The sequence below is a fragment of the Bos grunniens genome, chromosome 27 (genome assembly GCF_055505025.1).
Source record: "Bos grunniens cultivar Pamir isolate PY7600 chromosome 27, Bosgru_T2T1.0, whole genome shotgun sequence".
Taxonomy (NCBI): Eukaryota; Metazoa; Chordata; class Mammalia; order Artiodactyla; family Bovidae; genus Bos; species Bos grunniens.
The window spans coordinates 3,705,951-3,725,323 of record NC_141191.1 but is presented as its reverse complement, the minus strand read 5'-3'; the positions used below and the strand labels follow the sequence as shown (position 1 = coordinate 3,725,323).

Here is a 19,373-nt window from a genome sequence, read left to right as displayed (position 1 = left end):
AAACAGCATCATTTTTAGCTCACTGTTTTGTTGCCCTTGGTGTAACTGACATATGTACAGCCTAACTAATTTTCTTATGGACATTTCACTCTACTTACCTGTGTAGGAAAACCAAAGGGGAAAGAATTAAGAAGGGTATTACTTTTAATGTATATTCAGGTAGGGGAATATTTACTTATGATGTATATTCAAACCCCTCTTATCAGAATTGCCCGTGCATAATGAGCTAAGAAAACTTAATAAAAGTATCACTCATAAATACCAAGGAAATGCAGATCTTTTTAAAGAGTACAAATTTTAGAGCAGCTTTAGATTCACAGCAAAATTGAAGGGAAGGTACAGAGATGTCCTGTGCACCCCCTGCCCTCTTGTATGCACAGCCTCCCCCATCAGCAGGGTCCTCCATCAGGAGGTGCATTTGTTATAACTGATGAACATACACGGATGAGTCATCATCACTCAGAGTCCACAGGCTCACTCTTGTGATTGTCCATTTGCTGGGCTTGGACCAATGTATATCACAGTGTATCCACCACCGTGGTGACCTACAGGGTATTGTAACTGTCCTAATATCCCCCAGCTCCACCCATCCACCCCCACCCCGCCCCATGCTTACTCAGCAGTGTTGGGAGCAGGGTTACGCTTCCCCACCTTTCCCTGTCCCCAGCCCTGCCTCCAGAGTCATTTCTCATTGTTTCAAGGACCAGCATTATCTTCAGTCATCATTGGCTGACCCTCCTAAATTTACAGAAAGATGTTCTCATTTCTGCAGTTTCACAAATTGTTAAGACAATTTGGTGGACTATCAGCACCACCACAGGGTGAACACTTGATCAGCTGAAGAGCAAGAAACCCACAGTAGGAGTTTCCTTTTTGTTTATTTTTTACTGCTTTTTTAAATTATGAGTTTTTTTTTAATAGTTTAAATTTTATTAGTGTTAATAACTGAATAGGTCATTATCCTTTATAAATCAGTAAGCTTAGAATCAGGATTCTAAAATAAATGGTATGAATACTGGGGCAGGACTTCTTACTGCTTGAGGAAGTGTATCGCTACTAACTTTGAGGTGTGACTAATTTTATGAGAAAGAATCTCAAGACAAGCAATACTCTCTAATCTCTGTTCTCTCTGCCACATTCTTGCTGTAGGTGTGCTCACCTGCAGTAGGTGGTGTGAAGATGGGTCTAAGCTTCAGGGCCAGCATGTTCCTTTGCAGTCAGGGGAATAAAGGGGCATCAGTCAGCAGCCGTGAGAAATCCCATAGAGTCAGACAAAAGGAGACAGTATCACTTTAAGTGTGAGTGGGCAATTCTCTCCTTGTTTGGAAGGGACCTTTTGATGAAGTTCAAGGCAAACCCCAGGGATGGGTTGTTAACAACAATAGCAAAGCCCCTAAACACAGACGACTGTGTGAGTGCTTAGTTACTTAGTCATGTCCGACTCTCTGAGACCCCATGGACTGTAGCCCACCAGGCTCCTCTGTCCTTGGGATTTCCCAGGCAAGGATACTAGAATGGGTTGCCATTCCCTGCTCCAGAGGATCTTCCCAACCCAGGGATCGAACCCATTGGCAGGAGGATTCTTTACTATTAGTGCCAGCTGGGAATCCCAAACACAGACTAGTTAATGGTGAAAGAGACTGTTAAAGATTACTTGTACTGAGAAACTCAGCTGCTGAGAGAAAGATTTTTCTGTCTTTGTTTTACACCTAACCAGCTTTTATTCTTCTGTGCAATTCAGTGTCATTAAAAAACACAAGTTACCTTGAGTGAAAAATGACTGTACAAGAATACATCTCTATGGCAACAACTTTTAAAGTTCAAATAAAATTGGGGTTTTCCTGGCAAAATATAAATTACCCAAAGTGATCCAATGAAAAGTGCAAAATGTGAATAATCAAAGTACTATAAAAGAGATTTGAAAGAAAAATAATTTAGTAAATTATATGTGGCAAATTACTTTAATAAAACGAACATACCTTGAAGTGAATCAACACATACACACGTTTTAAAATACGCACACACTGCAGAATATTTTAATTGTAGATGCCAGGTAATTAAGTCTGTCAGCAGACACTTGTTGACATGAATACACATAAGATATGAGTATCGGTGGTATCCCTGCCTCGTGACTCTGTTGTGATGATTGAACGTGATAATTCCTGGGAGGTGTTTGGTGCTGACCACTCTCTCAGACTGTGCCATTATTACCATTGTTAGGTGAAAAGAACTTTGCTGAAGGCTGATGATAAATGCCCAGGTGTGAAATATACGTGCTCTGATTTCAATATTCTCAGTTTACTTGGAAATAACTGGTAGCTCAGATGGTAAAGAATCCACTGTTAATGCAGGAGACCTGAGTTTGATCCCTGGGTTGGGAAGATCCCCTGAAGTAGGGAATGGCAGCCCACCTCAGTATTCTTGCCTGGAGAATCCCATTAACAGAGGAGCCCTGGAGGGCTACAGTCCGTGGGATCACAGAGCCGGACATGACTGAGCCACTAACAAACTTTCAACCTTTGCTTGAATACTAGAAACCATCAAGTCTATGAACTCAGGAATGAATCCCTGCTGTTTCTGAGGTGTTGCCATGGTACATGTACATAATTTGACCTTCTGACCCCTGCATCATCTTTCAGCCCCATGTGGAGGACATCTGACAGCTTCAAGTGGAGTGATTTTGCCCCCAGGATGGCCAGGGTATTACAAAGATTCCTTAAATTGTGAATGGATAATTGAAGCAAAACCAGGACACTCTATCAAAATCACTTTTGATAGGTAAGAAAAAACTTTGCTTTCCTTAATTTGGACCTGATGACTCATGAATACCCAGCATTTTTATTTAAATGGATCTTAAGTCGTTAGAAAGATGACAGGTTTTCACCTTTAGTTCCCCTAAAGGAGTTCATTTAGAACAGGTGTTTGCTCAGTAAGTTCTGTTCTTCTCTGTTTTGTCCTCTAAGCCCACAGTTAAGGCACCTCTGCAGATGTGCTTGAGGGTGTGGTGGCCCCAGACAGCATTCCCAGTGTTCACAGTCACTGGCCCTTGAGTCCAGTTCTGTACTTTTGACCTGAGGGTGGAATAAATTCGGCTTGGTGTTTTATTGCAAATGGAGCCCTTCGACCCTTAGGGGTTTGCAGAGCATAAAAGAAGAGCTCTGTGGCTTTCGGAGTGACTCTGGGAAACTGAAAGGTGGTCTGGGTTGCAGAGTTGATAGCAGACTGTGTGCAACAGATTTCTTGCCTTTTAATTAGCCACAAGTGGTTCCGTCACTGGAGTGCTGCTCAGCTTGGGTGTTGGATAATGCATTTGATAATCTAAAAAAGAAGAAACATGCTATTTGAATTCTCCATGATAAAACATTGTCCAGATTGTCTCAACCATTGATTTGAAAATCAAGAACCTAAAAATGCTATAGAATGGACCCAAATGCTTTAAAATCCAAGGAAGCATCTTTGTTTAGTGTTTCAAGGTTAATATCTGAGCAAAATGAGCTCTCTCCAGCAATGAGCTTCCTAAGCAGACTGAGTTTAGGGTTCTAGTATTCAGACTATTACAATGTCTCAAGACAGATATACCTTATGACATTATTTTCTACACTAATTTCCTAATACTCAATGATAGCATCCATAAAGGAGAGGTTTTTAGCAGGAATTGTATTATCACTTAGTAACTGTTTATATTTGAAGTTATTATTGGCATTATTATATCTGATGGGATAATTACGACTTCAGTAGGATAATCTCTCAGAAGAAAAGAAAAAAAAATGGTCTATGTATTCCTTATATTGGAGAATGGATTCTGGCATATAATCTTAGTCAATGGGAAAAAAGAACTTTATAAATATTAAATACATTGAATTTAGTTTCTTATTATAATTTTTTATACTTTCTAGTATTGAGAGGGGAAAAACGCAGACACACGCCCTGATTCCCAGCAGCACATCACATTTAACTCATTTAGTAAAAGTGGTGATTTCACATTCTGGTTTGGCACAATTTCTTAGTGTTCCATTTTCAGTTGCTGGAAAAAAAATACTCATAATGTTTCTCAATCTTGTCTTTTCTATATTATTGGACTGTGTTATTTGCTAAATTCCAGCATTTCAGATACTTTTAGACACTTGTGATTTTTTTTCACCCTGTACATTGCACACAGTCTTCTAAAGATTACTTGCATAGTGCTTAGGTTTATAACTTGAGCTGTGGGCTGGCATCCTAATAAAGAGCGTGTTTATACGAACAGTTTTAAATTCCGCACTGTGGTATCGTTATGCGGTGTGTGCTGGGTTGCCAGACATGGAAATCATTTACATTTCTCTTTCTGAAGTTGCCCTGGAGATCCTCCGGCTGCGGAGGTGTGCCCTCTATCTGTCCCGGCTATCTCTCAAGATGAAAGTTGTGAAAACTTCAGGGCAGATATTGCACATGAGATTTATCCCATGATCATCTAGGCTTCTTGAATGTGAACTCGAATAAACTGTGAAGCCATAGATACTTTAGAGAACATTTTTAATAGTAAAATGCAAAGCTGCCCTCTCTCCCCACCCCCAAATGCCTGGCCTCTGACCATATTCTGACCTAGCCACATGCTACACCAATTGGTTGAAATCCTGGAAGATGAAGGGTCAGGGACCATTCTAAGTTAGTTGCACGAAGATATTATTATTATGTATTCACACAAAGAAAGGGCTTCTCAGATGGCACTTGTGGTAAAGAACCGGTCTGCCAGTGCAGGAGATGCCAGAGACATGGGCTCCATCCCTGAGTTGGGAAGATCCCCTGGAGGAGGGTGAGGGACCCAGTCCAGTATTCTTGCCTGGAGAATCCCATGGACAGAGGTGCGTGGTGGGCTACAGTCCATAGGGTCGCAAAAAGTCAGACAGGACTGAGTAACTATACACACACACAAACACACACAAGGAAAAGTGTGTGATTTAATGATCACACACAGGGTCCTTTGATTTCATCTTTTTTCATTGCTCTGTGCTAGGGGCCTAAGATGGCCACTCTGTCCCTTCTTTCTCCTCCCTGCCAGCACCATGCAATGCCCACCCCAGGGACCACGGCACAGGCTTCCCCCCAATTCCTTGATCACTGAGTGCATCAGAGGCTCCGGCAGTGAGCTGCTTCCTGGGGACCACGCCAGACCCTTTGAAAGCCGGTTAGCTCAGACGGGCCCATTTACACAATTATCTCAGTGTCTGGAATGGCACCTCCACTGTATCTGAGAGCACCCAAGTGGCTGCAGCTGTGTATGAGCATAACACCAGACCAGGTTCTCTGGAGGCATAAGTCCTCCCAGGAAGGAAAGTTAGGCACTTCTTGGAAGCTGTTCTAACTTTCTCAAATCACTGAAGTAGCATTTGCTTTCTGAAGCCCAGTGTCCTTCCACTGTTATACCGGAGTCAGTGCAGCTTTAGTGCTTCCCAGATCTACTGTATTCTTCTACTTTTCTGTCTATTCATTCTATTATTTTTGAGAGCTTGATATTGAAACTCCAACTAAAAATCTTAATTTATCAACTTAATAAAACAAGTATAATATATAGTGGAACTATTATATATGTGATGTTGCTCTGTATTTTCCAAGTCTCCAAGTATGTTAGCATACTTTCATAATTAAAAACATTAATAAAAGAAAAAAGAATTACTGCAGCTTTAAAAGGCACAGGATTCTTTATTTCAGGAAAAGTATTTAAAGTAGTGTCATATTTGATTTACCTCTTTCCTTTAGGAGATCATGTCACTTCAATATGCTCATTTTAAGAAATCTGTAATCATGTTATACTGGGGATCATGAAAAAACAGTTTGAAAATGCATCTTGATTGACTTTCACTGATTGTTGATTCTCTATCTAACTGGCTCACAGTATTTGTATTTTAAAGCTGAATGACTCCCCCTACCCCATTTGTGATATTACTGGACAGAGTATTCAGTCATGGGGAGGGCTGTGGGAGTGCACGGAAGTTAGTAATAACCTAAGATACCACATGTGCCAGAGTCTGAGAGTGCATGTGTATCTGGATCTATTTACTTCTCTTGCTGTACCTGGGTTTTCACTCAGTGAATAAAGACACAGGATGCCTGTAAGTTAGCGCTGCCCTGCATTTCTCTTCTCACTGGACACATTTGCCCGCAGATTCCAAACCGAAGTCAACTACGACACGCTGGAGGTCAGAGATGGGCCGGCCAGCTCGTCCCCGCTGATCGGGGAGTACCACGGCACGCAGGCACCGCAATTCCTCATCAGCACGGGCAACTTCATGTACCTCCTGTTCAGCACAGACAACAGCCGGTCCAGCGTGGGATTCCTCATTCGCTATGAGAGTAAGTGGTCCCCATGCCAGGGCCCTGCCCTATTGCCTGGTGGAACTCAGCGTGTGCGGTCTCGCTGAGTCATGTGGCAGGAGACTTGCTGATTCCCACTTCTTTCCACACTGCACTGCGCAATCCCCAGAACTTTCTCTGTGAAGGACAGAGAGCCTTGGTGATTTTTAATTCACAACTCAAAAAGAAGACACAGTGATTTATTATAAAATAAGATAATAAAATCAGTAAAACAATGAAATACGTTCATTTACTTCAGAATGTAATATAATAATAAATTTCTCTATTTAAAGTATACCTACTGGCCATGTGAGCTATACAAAATATCACTAAAATTATGCATCCTAAGCAATATTTTGTGCTAGAAAAATGGTTACGGCAGTCCTGGTACTTATTTGTGATTATGTATATGCCCATTTCACCAGGTAGAGAGCATGGAACTAAGAGAGAAGAGAGAGAAAGCCCAGCTGAACTGTCACTAAATGACAAAAAGCTGCTATCAGTACTGTCAACTACTATCAAAAACATTTAAGAACAATGATTATAAATATTTAAACACAATTGCTAAACTATCATAATGCAGTGTGTTCTGTAAAGTAACCCCAGTTTCCTTCCTGTTGTGGTTTTCATCCATCCGTCCAAGTTTGGCTCTTCGCTTTAGCTTCTCACATCAGGAGATCACAGGACTATATTATTTGGTTGTAATATCTGTGCCTGTCCTTCTGAAGTGGAGTGGAGTGGGACTGAGCTTGGGATGTTTTTCTGATGCTCGTCAGCTTTTCCCTTCTCTGAAAAATCTTCACATCCAGAATAGGGTGAAAAAGATGAATGGGAGCAGGTCAGTGTGGAATCCAGGGCAGGAATACATGCTTTCTTTCTTCTTTTTTTTTTTTTTTTTTTTTTAACAATGTTTTAGAATCTTTCCTAAAATACATTAAATGAACTTTTAATGTGTAAAAGCACAGGTAATTTTATAAATGTATGAAAGAGCCATATCTCACTTGCTGAATTTTTAGTCTTTTTTTCTTTCCTTGCCTTCCTTTCCTGACATATTACACTTCTACTCATGTTAATCTTGCCCAATCTTCACTCCAAAGAAAAGTGATGACTTACAGGACATTAAAAAGTAATGAAATGCAAAAGGTTCTCCTTCTTAAAATATACTTCAAGTTTTAAAAAAAATGTAAATCTGATATAAGTGCTATATATATGAAGCATATCTAATAATTACTAAATGAAGCTTTAATGTGTAAAAACACATGTAATTTTATAAATGTATGAAAGGTCCATACCTCACTTGCTGAATTTTTAATCTTTTTTCTTTTCTTGCCTTCCTTTCCTGACATCACCCACTGCTACTCATGTTAATCTTGCCCAAACCCTTTCTAATAACTAAAATTAAAAACTTGTGCACATTTCTCTGTTTGACAGGCTCATCTATATAATTATGTGCAAACATATATATGCAAATACACATATAAGGTTATATGTACTTTTTGACTAATATGAAATTATATTTTATTCATATTCTGTAATAAGAAATTCTTAGTGATTTAAAGAATAATTTTATATTTAATTCAAATTATTATATAAGCTTAATATATATAGAATTTATAGCAAAGTTATATTTTTTTAATACTTGAGGAGATAATAGTTGAAAACTTCCCTAAAATGGAGAAGGAAATAATCACCCAAGTCCAAGAAACCCAGAGAGTTCCAAACAGGATAAACCCAAGGTGAAACACCCCAAGACACATATTAATCAAATTAACAAAGATCAAATATAAAGAACAAATATTAAAAGCAGCAAGGGAAAAACAACAAATAACACACAAGAGGATTCCCATAAGAATAACAGCTGATCTTTCAATAGAAAGTCTTCAGGCCAGCAGGGAATGGCAGTACATACTTAATAAAGTGATGAAAGAAAATAACCTACAGCCCAGATTACTGTACCCAGCAAGGATCTCATTCAAATATGAAGGAGAAATCAAAAGCTTTACAGACAAGAAAAAGCTGAGAATTCAGCACCACCAAACCAGCTCTCCAACAAATGCTAAAGGATCTTCTCTAGACAGGAAACACAGAAAGGGTGTATAAACTCGAACCCAAAACAATAAAGTAAATGGCAACAGGATCATACTTGTCAGTACTTACCTTAAATGTAAATGGGTTGAATGCCCCAACCAAAAGACAAAGACTGGCTTAATGGATACATAAGCAAGACCCCTATATATGTCATCTACAAGAGACCCACCTCAAAACAAGGGACACATACAGACTGAAAGTGAAGGGCTGGAAAAAGATATTCCAAATAGAGACCAAAAGAAAGCAGCAGTAGCAATACTCATATCAGATAAAATAGACTTTAAAACAAAGGCTGTGAAAAGAGACAAAGAAGGACACTACATAATGATCAAAGGATCAATCCAAGAAGAAGATATAACAATTATAAATATATATATGCACCAATATAGGAGCACCACATGTAAGACAAATGCTAACAAGTATGAAAGGGGAAATTAACAATAACACAATAAGAGTGGAAGACTTTAATACCCTACTCACACCTATAGATAGATCAACTAAACAGAAAATTAACAAGGAAACACAAACTTTAAAAGATACGATAGACCAGTTAGACCTAATTAATATTTCTAGGACATTTAACCCCAAAACAATGAATTTCACCTTTTTCTCAAGTGCACACGGAAGCTTCTCCAGGATAGATCACATCCTGGGCCATAAATCTAGCCTTGGTAAATTCAAAAAATTTGAAATCATTCCAAGCATCTTTTCTGACCACAATGCAGTAAGATTAGATCTTAATTACATGAGAAAAACTATTAAAATATAAACATTGGAGGCTGAAAAACAGGCTGCTGAATAACCAACAAATCACAGAAGAAATCAAAATATTCATAAAAATGAATGAAAATGAAAACACAACAACCCAAAACCTGTTGGACACTGTAAAAGCAGTGCTAAGGGGAAGGATCATAGTAACACAGGCATACCTCAAGAAACAAGAAAAAAAGTCAAGTAAATAACCTAACTCTACACTAAAAGCAACTAGAAAAGGAAGAAATGAAGAACCCCAGGGTTAGTAGAAGGAAAGAAATCTTAAAAATTAGGGGAGAAAGAAATGCAAAAGAAACAAAAGAGACCATAGCAAAAATCAACAAAGTCAAAAGCTGGTTCTTTGAGAGGATAAATAAAATTGACAAACAACTAGCCAGACTCATCAAGAAACAAAGGGAGAAAAGTTAAATCAATAAAATTAGAAATGAAAATGGAGAGATCACAACAGACAACACAGAAATACAAAGGATCATAAGAGACTACTATCAGCAATTATATGCCAATAAAATGGACAACGTGGAAGAAATGGACAAATTCTTAGAAAAGTACAACTTTCCAAAACTAAACCAGGAAGAAATAGAAAATCTTAACAGACCTATCACAAGCAAGGAAATTGAACCTGTAATCAGAAATCTTCCAGCAAACAAAAGCCCAGGACCAGAGGGCTTAGAGCTGAATTCTACCAAAAATTTAGAGAAGAGCTAACACCCATCCTACTCAAACTCTTCCAGAAAATTGCAGAGGGAGATAAACTTCCAAACTCATTCTATGAGGCCACCATCACCCTAATATCAAAACCAGACAAAGATGCCACAAAAAAAGAAAACTACAGGCCAGTATCACTGATGAACATAGATGCAAAAATCCTTAACAAAATTCTAGCAATCAGAATCCAACAATACATTAAAAAGATCATACATCATGACCAAGTAGGCTTTATCCCAGGGATGCAAGGATTCTTCAATATCTGCAAATCAATCAATGCAATACACCACATTAACAAATTGAAAAATAAAAGCCATATGATTATCTCAATAGATGCAGAGAAAGCCTTTGACAAAATTCAACATCCATTTATGATAAAAACCCTCCAGAAAGCAGGAATAGAAGAACATACCACAATATAATAAAAGCTATATCTGACAAGCCCACAGCAAACATTATCTTCAATGGTGAAAAATTAAAAGCATTTCCTCTAAAGTCAGAAACAAGACAAGACTCTCATCACTACTATTCAACGTAGTTTTGGAAGTTTTGGCCACAGCTATTAGAGCAGAAAAAGAAATAAAAGGAATCCAAATTGGAAAAGAAGAAGTAAAACTTTCACTGCTTGCACATGAGACTTGTAACATGATCCTCTACATAGAAAACCCTAGAGACTCCACCAGAAAATTACGAGAGCTAATCAATGAATATAGTAAAGTGGCAGGATATAAAATCAACACACAGAAATCCCTTGCATTTCTATACACTAATAATGAGAAAACAGAAAGAGAAATTAAGGAAACAATTCCATTCACCATTGCAACAAAAAGAATAGAATACTTAGGAATATATCTACCTAAAGAAACAAAAGACCTATATATAGAAAACTATAAAACACTGGTGAAAGAAATCAAAGAGGACACTAATAGATGGAGAAATATACCATGTTCATGGATTGGAAGAATCAATATAGTGAAAATGAGTATACTCCTCAAAGCAATCTATAGATTCAATGCAATCCCTATCAAGCTACCAACAGTATTTTTCAGAGAACTAGAACAAATAATTTCACAATTTGTATGGAAATACAAAAAACCTTGAATAGCCAAAGCAATCATGAGAAAGAAGAATGGGACTGGAGGAATCAACCTGCCTGACCTCAGGCTCTACTGCAAAGCCACAGTCATCAAGACAGTATGGTACTGGCACAAAGACAGAAACATAGATCAATGGAACAAAATAGAAAGCCCAGAGATAAATCCACACACTATGGACACCTTACCTTTGACAAAGGAGGCGAGAATATACAATTAAAAAAAAAAAAAGACAATCTCTTTAACAAGTGGTGCTGGGAAAACTGGTCAACCACTTGTAAAAGAATGAAACTAGAACACTTTCTAACACTATACACAAAAATAAACTCAAAATGGATTAAAGATCTAAATGTAAGACCAGAAACTATAAAACTCCTAGAGGAGAACATAGGCAAAACACTCTCTGACATACATCACAGCAGGATCCTCTATGACCCACCTCCCAGAATATTGGAAATAAAAGCAAAAATAAACAAATGGGACCTAATTAAACTTAAAAGCTTCTGCACAACAAAGGAAACTATAAGCAAGGTGAAAAGACAGCCTTCAGAATGGGAGAAAATAATAGCAAATGAAGCAATGGACAAATAATATCAAAAATACATGAGCAACTCCTGCAGCTCAATCCCAGAAAAATAAACAACCCACTGAAAAAAATGGGCCAAAGAACTAAACAGACATTTCTCCAAAGAAGACATACAGATGGCTAACAAATACATGAAAAGATGCTCAACATCACTCATTATCAGAGAAATGCAAAACCAAACCACAATGAGGAACCATTTCATGCCAGTCAGAATGGCTGCTATCAAAAAGTCTACAAATAATAAGTGCTGGGGAGGTTGTGGAGAAAAGGGAACCCTCTTACACTTTTGGTGGGAATGCAAACTAGTACAGCCACTATGGAGAACAGTGTGGAGATTCCTTAAAAACCTGGAAGTAGAACTGCCCTTTGACCCAGTAATACCACTGCTGGGCATACACACCGAGGAAACCAGAAATGAAAGAAACACATGTATCCCAATGTTCATTGCAGCAGTTTATAATAACCAGGACATGGAAGCAACCTAGATGTCCATCAGCAGATGAATGGATAAGAAAGCTGTGGTACATATACACAATGGAGTATTACTCAGCCATTAAACAGAATATATTTGAATCAGTTCTAATGAGGTGGATGAAACTGGAGCCGAATATACAGAGTGAAGTAATCCAGAAAGAAAAACACCAATACAGTATACTAATGCATATATATGGAATTTAGAAAGATGGTAATGATAACCCTGTATGCAAGACCGCAAAAGAGACACAGATGTATAAAACAGTCTTTTGGACTCTGTGGGAGAGGGTGAGGGCAGCATAATATGGGAGAATGGCATTGAAACAGGTATAATATCATATAAGAAACAAATTGCCAGTCTAGGTTCGATGCATGATACTGGTTCCTTGGGGCTGGTGCACTGGGATGACCCAGAGGGATGGTACGAGGAGGGAGGGGGGTTCAGGATGGGGAACACGTGTATACCCGTGGTGGATTCATGTTGATGTATGGCAAAACAATACAATATTGTAAAGTAATTAGCCTCTAATTAAATAAATTTAAATTCAAAATTAAAAAAATAAAATAAAACGAAAAAAGAAAAGAGAAGTGAAAGGCAAGGAGAAAAGGAAATATTTACTGATCTGAATGCAGAATTCCAAAGAATAGCAAGGAGAGCTCAGAAATCCTTCCTAAGATATCAGTGCAATCCTTCCTAAGTTATCATTTTCCTCTATCTAAAAGATAGAGGAAAATGATAGAATAGGAAAGATTAGAGATATTTTCAAGAAAATTAGAGATACCAAGGGAACATTTCATGCAAAATGGGCACAATAAAAGACAGAAATGGTTTGGAGCTAACACAAGCAGAAGATATTAAGAGGAGGTGACAAGAATGCACAGAAGAACTACGCACAAAATATTGTCATGACTCAGATAACCATGGTTGGGTGATCAGTCACTTAGAGCCAGACTTCCTGGAATGTGAAGTCAACTGGGCCTTAGGAAGCATCACTGCAAAGATAGTGGAGGTGATGGAATTCCAGTGTGAAAGTGAAAGTCGCTCAGTTTTGTCAAACTTTTTGTGACCCCGTGGACTGTATATTCTATGGAATTCTCCAGGCTAGAACACTGGAAGGGGTAACCTTTCCCTTCTCCAGGGGATCATCCCAACCCAGGGATTGAACCCAGGTCTCCTACATTGCAGGTGGATTCTTCATCAGCTGAGCCACAAAGGAAGCCCAAGAATACTGGAGTGGGTAGCCTAGCCCTTCTCCAGTGTATCTTCCCAACCCAGGAATTGAACTGGGGTCACCTGGATTCCAGGAAGAATCTTTACCAACTGAGCTATCAGGGAAGCCCTGGAATTCAAGCTGAGGTATCTCAAATCCTAAAAGATGATGCTGTTAAAGTGATGCACTCAATGTAGCAGCAGATTTGCAAACTCAGCAGTGGCCACAGGACTGGAAAGGGTCAGTTTTCATTTCAATCCCAAAGAAAGACATTGCCAAAGAATGTTCAAACTACCACACAATTGCACTTGTTTCACAGGCTAGCTAAGTAATGCTCAAAATTCTCCAAGCTAGATTTCAACAGTATGTGAACTGAGAACTTCCAGATGTTCAAGCTGGATTTAGAAAAGGCAGAGGAACCAGAGATCAAATTGCCAACATCTGCTGGATCATCAAAAAAGTAAAAGAGTTCCAGAAAAACATCTACTTCTGCTTTATTGACTATGCCAAAGCCAATAGACTACACCAAAGACTGTGTGGATCACAGCAAACTGTGGAAAATTTTTTAAAAGATGGGAATACAAGACCACCTTAACTGCCTCCTGAGAAACCTGTATGCAGGTCAAGAAGCTACAATTAGAACCAGACATGGAACAATGGACTGGTCCCAAATTAGGAATGGGGTACATCAAAGTTGTATATTGTCACCTTGCTTATTTAACTTATATGCAGAGTACATCACGTGACAATGCCAGGCTGGATGAAGCACAAGCTGGAATAAGGATTGCTGGGAGAAATATCAATAACCTCAGATATGCAGAATACATGACCCTTATGGCAGACAGCAATGAAGAACTTAAGAGCCTCTTGATTAAAGCAAAAGAGGAGAGTGGAAAAGCTGGCTTAAAACTCAACATTCAAAAAACTAAGCTCCTGGCATCCAGTCCCATCACTTCATGGCAAATAGATGTGGAAAAAATGGAAACAATAACAAAATTTATTTTCTTGGACTCCAAAATTACTGCAGATGGTGACTGCATCCATGAAATTAAAAGATGCTTACCCATTGCAAGAAAAACTATGACAAACCTAGACAGCATATTTAAAAGCAGAGACATTACTTTACCAACCAAGGTCTGTGTAGTCAAAGCTATGGTTTTTCCAGTAGTCATGTATGGATGTGAGAGTTGGACCGTAAAGAAAGCTAAGTGCCAAAGAATTGATGCTTTTGAATAGTGCTGTTGGGGAAGATTCCTGAGAGTCCCTTGGACAATAAGGAGATCAATCCAGTCAACCTTAAAGGAAATCATTCCTGAATATTCACTAGAAGCACTGATGCTGAAGCTCCAATACTTTGACCACCTGATGTGAAGGACTGACACATTAGAAAAGACCCTGATGCTGGGAGAGATTAAAGGCAGGAGGAGAAGGGGATGACAGAGGATGAGATTGTTGTATGGCATCACCAACTCGATGAACATGAGTTTGAGCAAGCCCTGGGTGTTGGTGATGGACAGGGAAGCTTGTCATGCTGTAGTCCATGGGGTTGCAAAGAGTTGGACATGAAGAATGACTGAACTTAACTTTTCATCATTGATCAGCTAACATGCATTCTGTCCTCCCAATTCCACACATTTTAGAAAAACTAGTTGGCCTTTGGATGTAGATTTGGGTGAAACTTAGGAGAATGAGCAGTTTTAGGTACTGATGAACATGTGGATGTAATTTACTGTCTTCACTCTCTTTTGTGTACCAGTTTGACAGAGATTCTTCATCTGAGGGAATTCTTCTGTTATCCTTCAGCTACAAAATCAATCAGCCAGTGTGATGTATCCACTGTGTTCAGGCCGTGCTGTGAAACCTCATAATCACTGCCTTAGAAAGTGAGAGCGTGTGTGGAAAGTGAAAGTGTGAGTGTAGAAAGTAAAAGTGTGTAGAAAGTCTGTAAGCCTGTAGAAAGTGAATGTGTCTGTGTTTGTTTAATGTGGTTGTAAGTTCAGAATGAATGTACATGTGCAAAGTGAAAGTGTGTGTAGAAAGTGAAAGTGTGTTTGTGTACACAGTGAAAGTGTGGGAAGTAAATATGTATGAGTGTAGAAAGTTAGTGTGTAGAAAGTGAAAGTGTATGAGTGTAGAAAGTGAACATATATGTTGAAAGAGAGAGTGTGTGTGTTTGTTTGAAGAGTAAATTGTGTGTGGAAATTGAATGTGTGTGTGTATAAAAAGTGAATGTGTGTGTGTAAAAAGTGAATGTGTCTGTGTAGAAAGTGAACATGTGTGTAGAAACAAATGTGTATATGTGTGTGTAGAAAGTGAATGTGTGTGCATACATAAGTGAATGTGTCTGAGTATGGAAAGTGAATGTGTGTGTAGAAAGTGAATAAGTGTGTATGTGGGTGGAAAGTGAATTTTTGTGGGTGTGGGTGAAGTATGTGAATGTGTGTGTGTGTATAAAGTGTATGTTTGTAAAAGGTAAATTTGTATATAAAATGAAAGTATGTGTAGAAACTGAATGTGTGTAGAAAGTGAAAATATGTGTATGGTGATAGTGTGTGTAGAAAGTGAAACTGTGTGTACAGAGTGAAAGTGTGTAGAAAGTGAAAGTGCATGGGTGTAGAAGGTGAAAGTGTATGGTTGTAGAAAGTAAAAGTGTGTGTATAGAAAGTGAGTTTGTGTGTGTGGAAAGTGTATGTGTCTGTGCATAGAAAGTGACTGTGTGTATAGAAAGTGAAGGTGTATGTGTGTGTGTAGAAATAAATGTGTGTGTTGTTGAAAGTGAATGTGTACAATGTGAGTGTGTTGTAGAAAGTGAATGTGTGTAGATAGTGAATATCTGTGTAAAATGGCTGTGTCTGTGTGATTGTAGAATGAGAATGTTTGTGAGTGTAGAATGTAATTGTGTGTGTGTAAATGTGAATATGTGTGTATAGAAAGTGGAAGTGTGTAGAAAGTGAGTGGATAGAAAGTGAAGAGTGTGTGGACAGTGAATGTGTATGGAAGGTGAAATTGTGTGTTGAAAGGGAATGTGTGTGTAGGAAGTGAATCTGTGTATGTGTGAAAGTAAAAGTGTGTGTGTGTGTAGAATATGAATGTGTAGAAATGAAACAGTGTGTGGAAAGTGAAAGTGCATGTGTAGAAAGTGAAAGAGTGTATGTGTAGAAAGTGAATGTTTGTGTGTAGAAACTGATTTTGGGTTTAGAAATGTGTGTGTGTGTGTGTGTGGAAAGTGAAAGTGTGTGTAGTAAGTTAAAGTGTATGAGTGTGGAAAGTGAAAGTGTGTCTGTAGAAAGTGTGTGTGGAAAGAAAATGTGTGGAAAGCAAACATTTATAGAAAGGGAATGTGTGTGTGTAGAAAGTGAATGTGTGTTTTCTGTGTAGAAAGTGATTGTGTGTAGATAGTGAATGTGTTTTAAAACTGTATGTCTGTGTGAGTGTAAAATGAGAATGTTTGTGAGTGTAGAATGTAATGTGTGTGTGGAAAGTGAAAATGCCTGTGTAAAAATGTGTGTATCTAGAATGTGAATGTGTGTGAAGAAAGTGAATACATGTCTGTGTATGGGAAGTGAATGTGTGTTTAAAAAGTGAATGTGTATGTTTGGAATGTGAAGATATGTGGAGAAAGTGAAAGGGTGTGTAAAAAGAGAAACTGTAGAAAGTGACGGAGAAGGCAATGGCACCCCACTCCAGTACTCTTGCCTGGAAAATCCCATGGACAGAGGAGCCTGGTGGGCTGCAGTCCATGGGGTCGTGAAGAGTCAGATACGACTGAGCAACTTCACTTTCACTTTTCACTTTCACGCATTGGAGAAGGAAATGGCAACCCACTCCAGTGTTCTTGCCTGGAGAATCCCAGGGACGGGGGAGCCTGGTGGGCTGCCATCTCTGGGGTCGCACAGAGTCGGACACGACTGAAGCGACTTAGCAGCAGCAGCAGCAGTAGAAAGTGAAAGGGTGTGGAATATGACACCAAGTGTAGAAAGTGAATGTGTGTAGGTACTGAATGTGTGCATAGAAAGTGTGTGTATGTGTGCTGTAGAATGAGAATGTTTGTGAGTGTAGAATGTAAAATATGTGTTTGTAGAAACTGAAAGTCTGTGTGTAGAAAGTGAATGTTTAAATAGAAAGTGAATATGTGTTTGTAGAATGTGAATATATATGTGCATAGAAAGTGAAAGTGTGTGTATGGAAAGTGAGTGTGTGGGTGTAGAAAGTGGAAGTCTGCATAGAAAGTGAGTGTGGTTGTGTAGAAAGTAAAAGTGTGTGTGTACAGAAACAAAGTATATATGTGTAGAAATGAATGTGTTTGTGTGTGTAGAGTGAATGAGTGTGTGTAGAAAGTAAAAGTGTATGTGAGAGTAGACAGTGAAAGTGTGTGTAGAAAGTGGACAAGTGTGTTGTGTGTAGATAGTGAATGTGTGTGGATAGTGAATGTGTGTGTATAGAAAGTCTGTGTGAATATAGAGTGAGAATGTTTGTATAATGTAAAATATATGTGTGGAAAGTGAAAGTATGTGTAGAAAATGAAAGTGTGCCTGTAGAAAGGGAAATTATCTGAGTGTGGGGAGTGAAAGTTTGTGTGTAGAAAGTGGGTATGTTTGTGTAGAAAGTGCATATGTGTGTAAAAAGTGAATATGTGTCTGTGTTGGGAGTGAAGATGTGTGAGTGTAAAACATAAATATGTGTGAGTTTAGAAAGTGCATGTGTGTATTGGAAGTAAAACTGTGTAAAAAGTGAAAGTGTATCTGTGTAGACAGTGAAAGTGTGAGTATAGAAAGTGAAAGTGTGTGTAAGAAGTGATTTCTGTTGGTGTAGAATGTGAACATGTATGTAGCAAATGAAACAGTATATGTGTAAGAAGTGAAAAAGTGTGTGTAGAAAATGCCTGTATGTGCAGAAAGTGAATGTGTGTGTGTGTAGAAAGTGAAAGTTTAGGAGTGTTAAATGTGAAAGTGTGTGTAGAAAGTGAATTGTTGTAGAAAGCAAAACTGCATGTGTGGAAAGTGAATATTATCTGTGTGTAAGAAGTGAATGTCTGTGTGTTATGTGAATGTGTGAGTTTAAAATGTGAATAAATATATAGAAAGTGAAAGTGACTATGCATGAACTGAAAGTGTGTTTGTGTGGAAAGTGAAAGTGTGTGTGGAGAATGAAAACCTGAGTGTATAAGGTGAAAGTGTGTGTAGAAAGCAAAGATGTGTGTGCATAGAAAGTGAATGTATGAGTGTGTGTGTACAAACTGAATGTATATATGTTCAGAAATGAATGTGTATGTGTATGTAGCAGGGGAATGTGTGTGTAGTGTCAATGTGAGTATGTAAAACGTGAAAGTGTATGTAGAAAGTGAATGTGTGTGTTGTGTCTTGAAAGTGAATGTGTGTAGATAATGAATGTGTGTGTGGAGAATATCTATGTGTGTGTTTAGAAAGTTTATGCCTGTGCTGGTGTGGAATGAGACTGTCAGTGTATTAATGTGAAATGTTTGTGTAGAAAGTGAATGCATCTGTAGAAAGTGAAAGTGTGTCTGTAGAAATTAAAGTTGTGTGGAAAGTGAGTGTCTGAGTGTGGAAAATGAAAGTGTGGCTGTAGAAGGTGAGTGTGTGTTTGCATAGAAAGTGATTGAAAGAGACACATGTACTTCAATATTCATCACAGCACTGTTTACAACAGCCAGGACATGGAAGCAACCTAGATGTCCATCAGCAGACAAACGGATAAGAAAGCTGTGGTACATATACACAATGGAATATTATTCGACCATTAAAAATAATGCATTTGAATGAGTTTTAATGAGGTGGATGAAACCAGAGCCTATTATACAGAATGAAGTAAGTCAGAAAGAAAAACACCAATACAGCATATTAACGCATATATATGGAATTTAGAAAGATGATAATGACCATATATGCGAGATAGCAAAAGAGACACAGATGTAAAGAACAGTCTTTTGGACTCTATGGGAGAAGGTGAGGGTGGGATGACTTGAAAGAATAGCATTGAAACATGTATATTATCATATGTGAACTAAATCACCAGTCCAGTTTTGATGCATGAGACAGGGTGCTCAGGGCCAGTGCACTGGGATGACCCTGAGGGATGGGATGGGGAGGGAGC

General features: G+C 38.5%; 1 protein-coding gene across 1 annotated transcript in view; it reads left to right on the top strand.

Annotated features, from left to right (window-relative positions):
* Positions 1 to 19,373, top strand: part of CSMD1 (CUB and Sushi multiple domains 1) — a 2,074,203-nt gene that overhangs the window by 1,673,609 nt on the left and 381,221 nt on the right. Inside the window, exons 17-18 of the mRNA XM_086379826.1 lie at positions 2,640 to 2,778; positions 6,143 to 6,330. Of these exons, the coding sequence (XP_086235952.1) occupies positions 2,640 to 2,778; positions 6,143 to 6,330 (327 nt within the window). The remainder of the gene's footprint in view (positions 1 to 2,639; positions 2,779 to 6,142; positions 6,331 to 19,373) is intronic.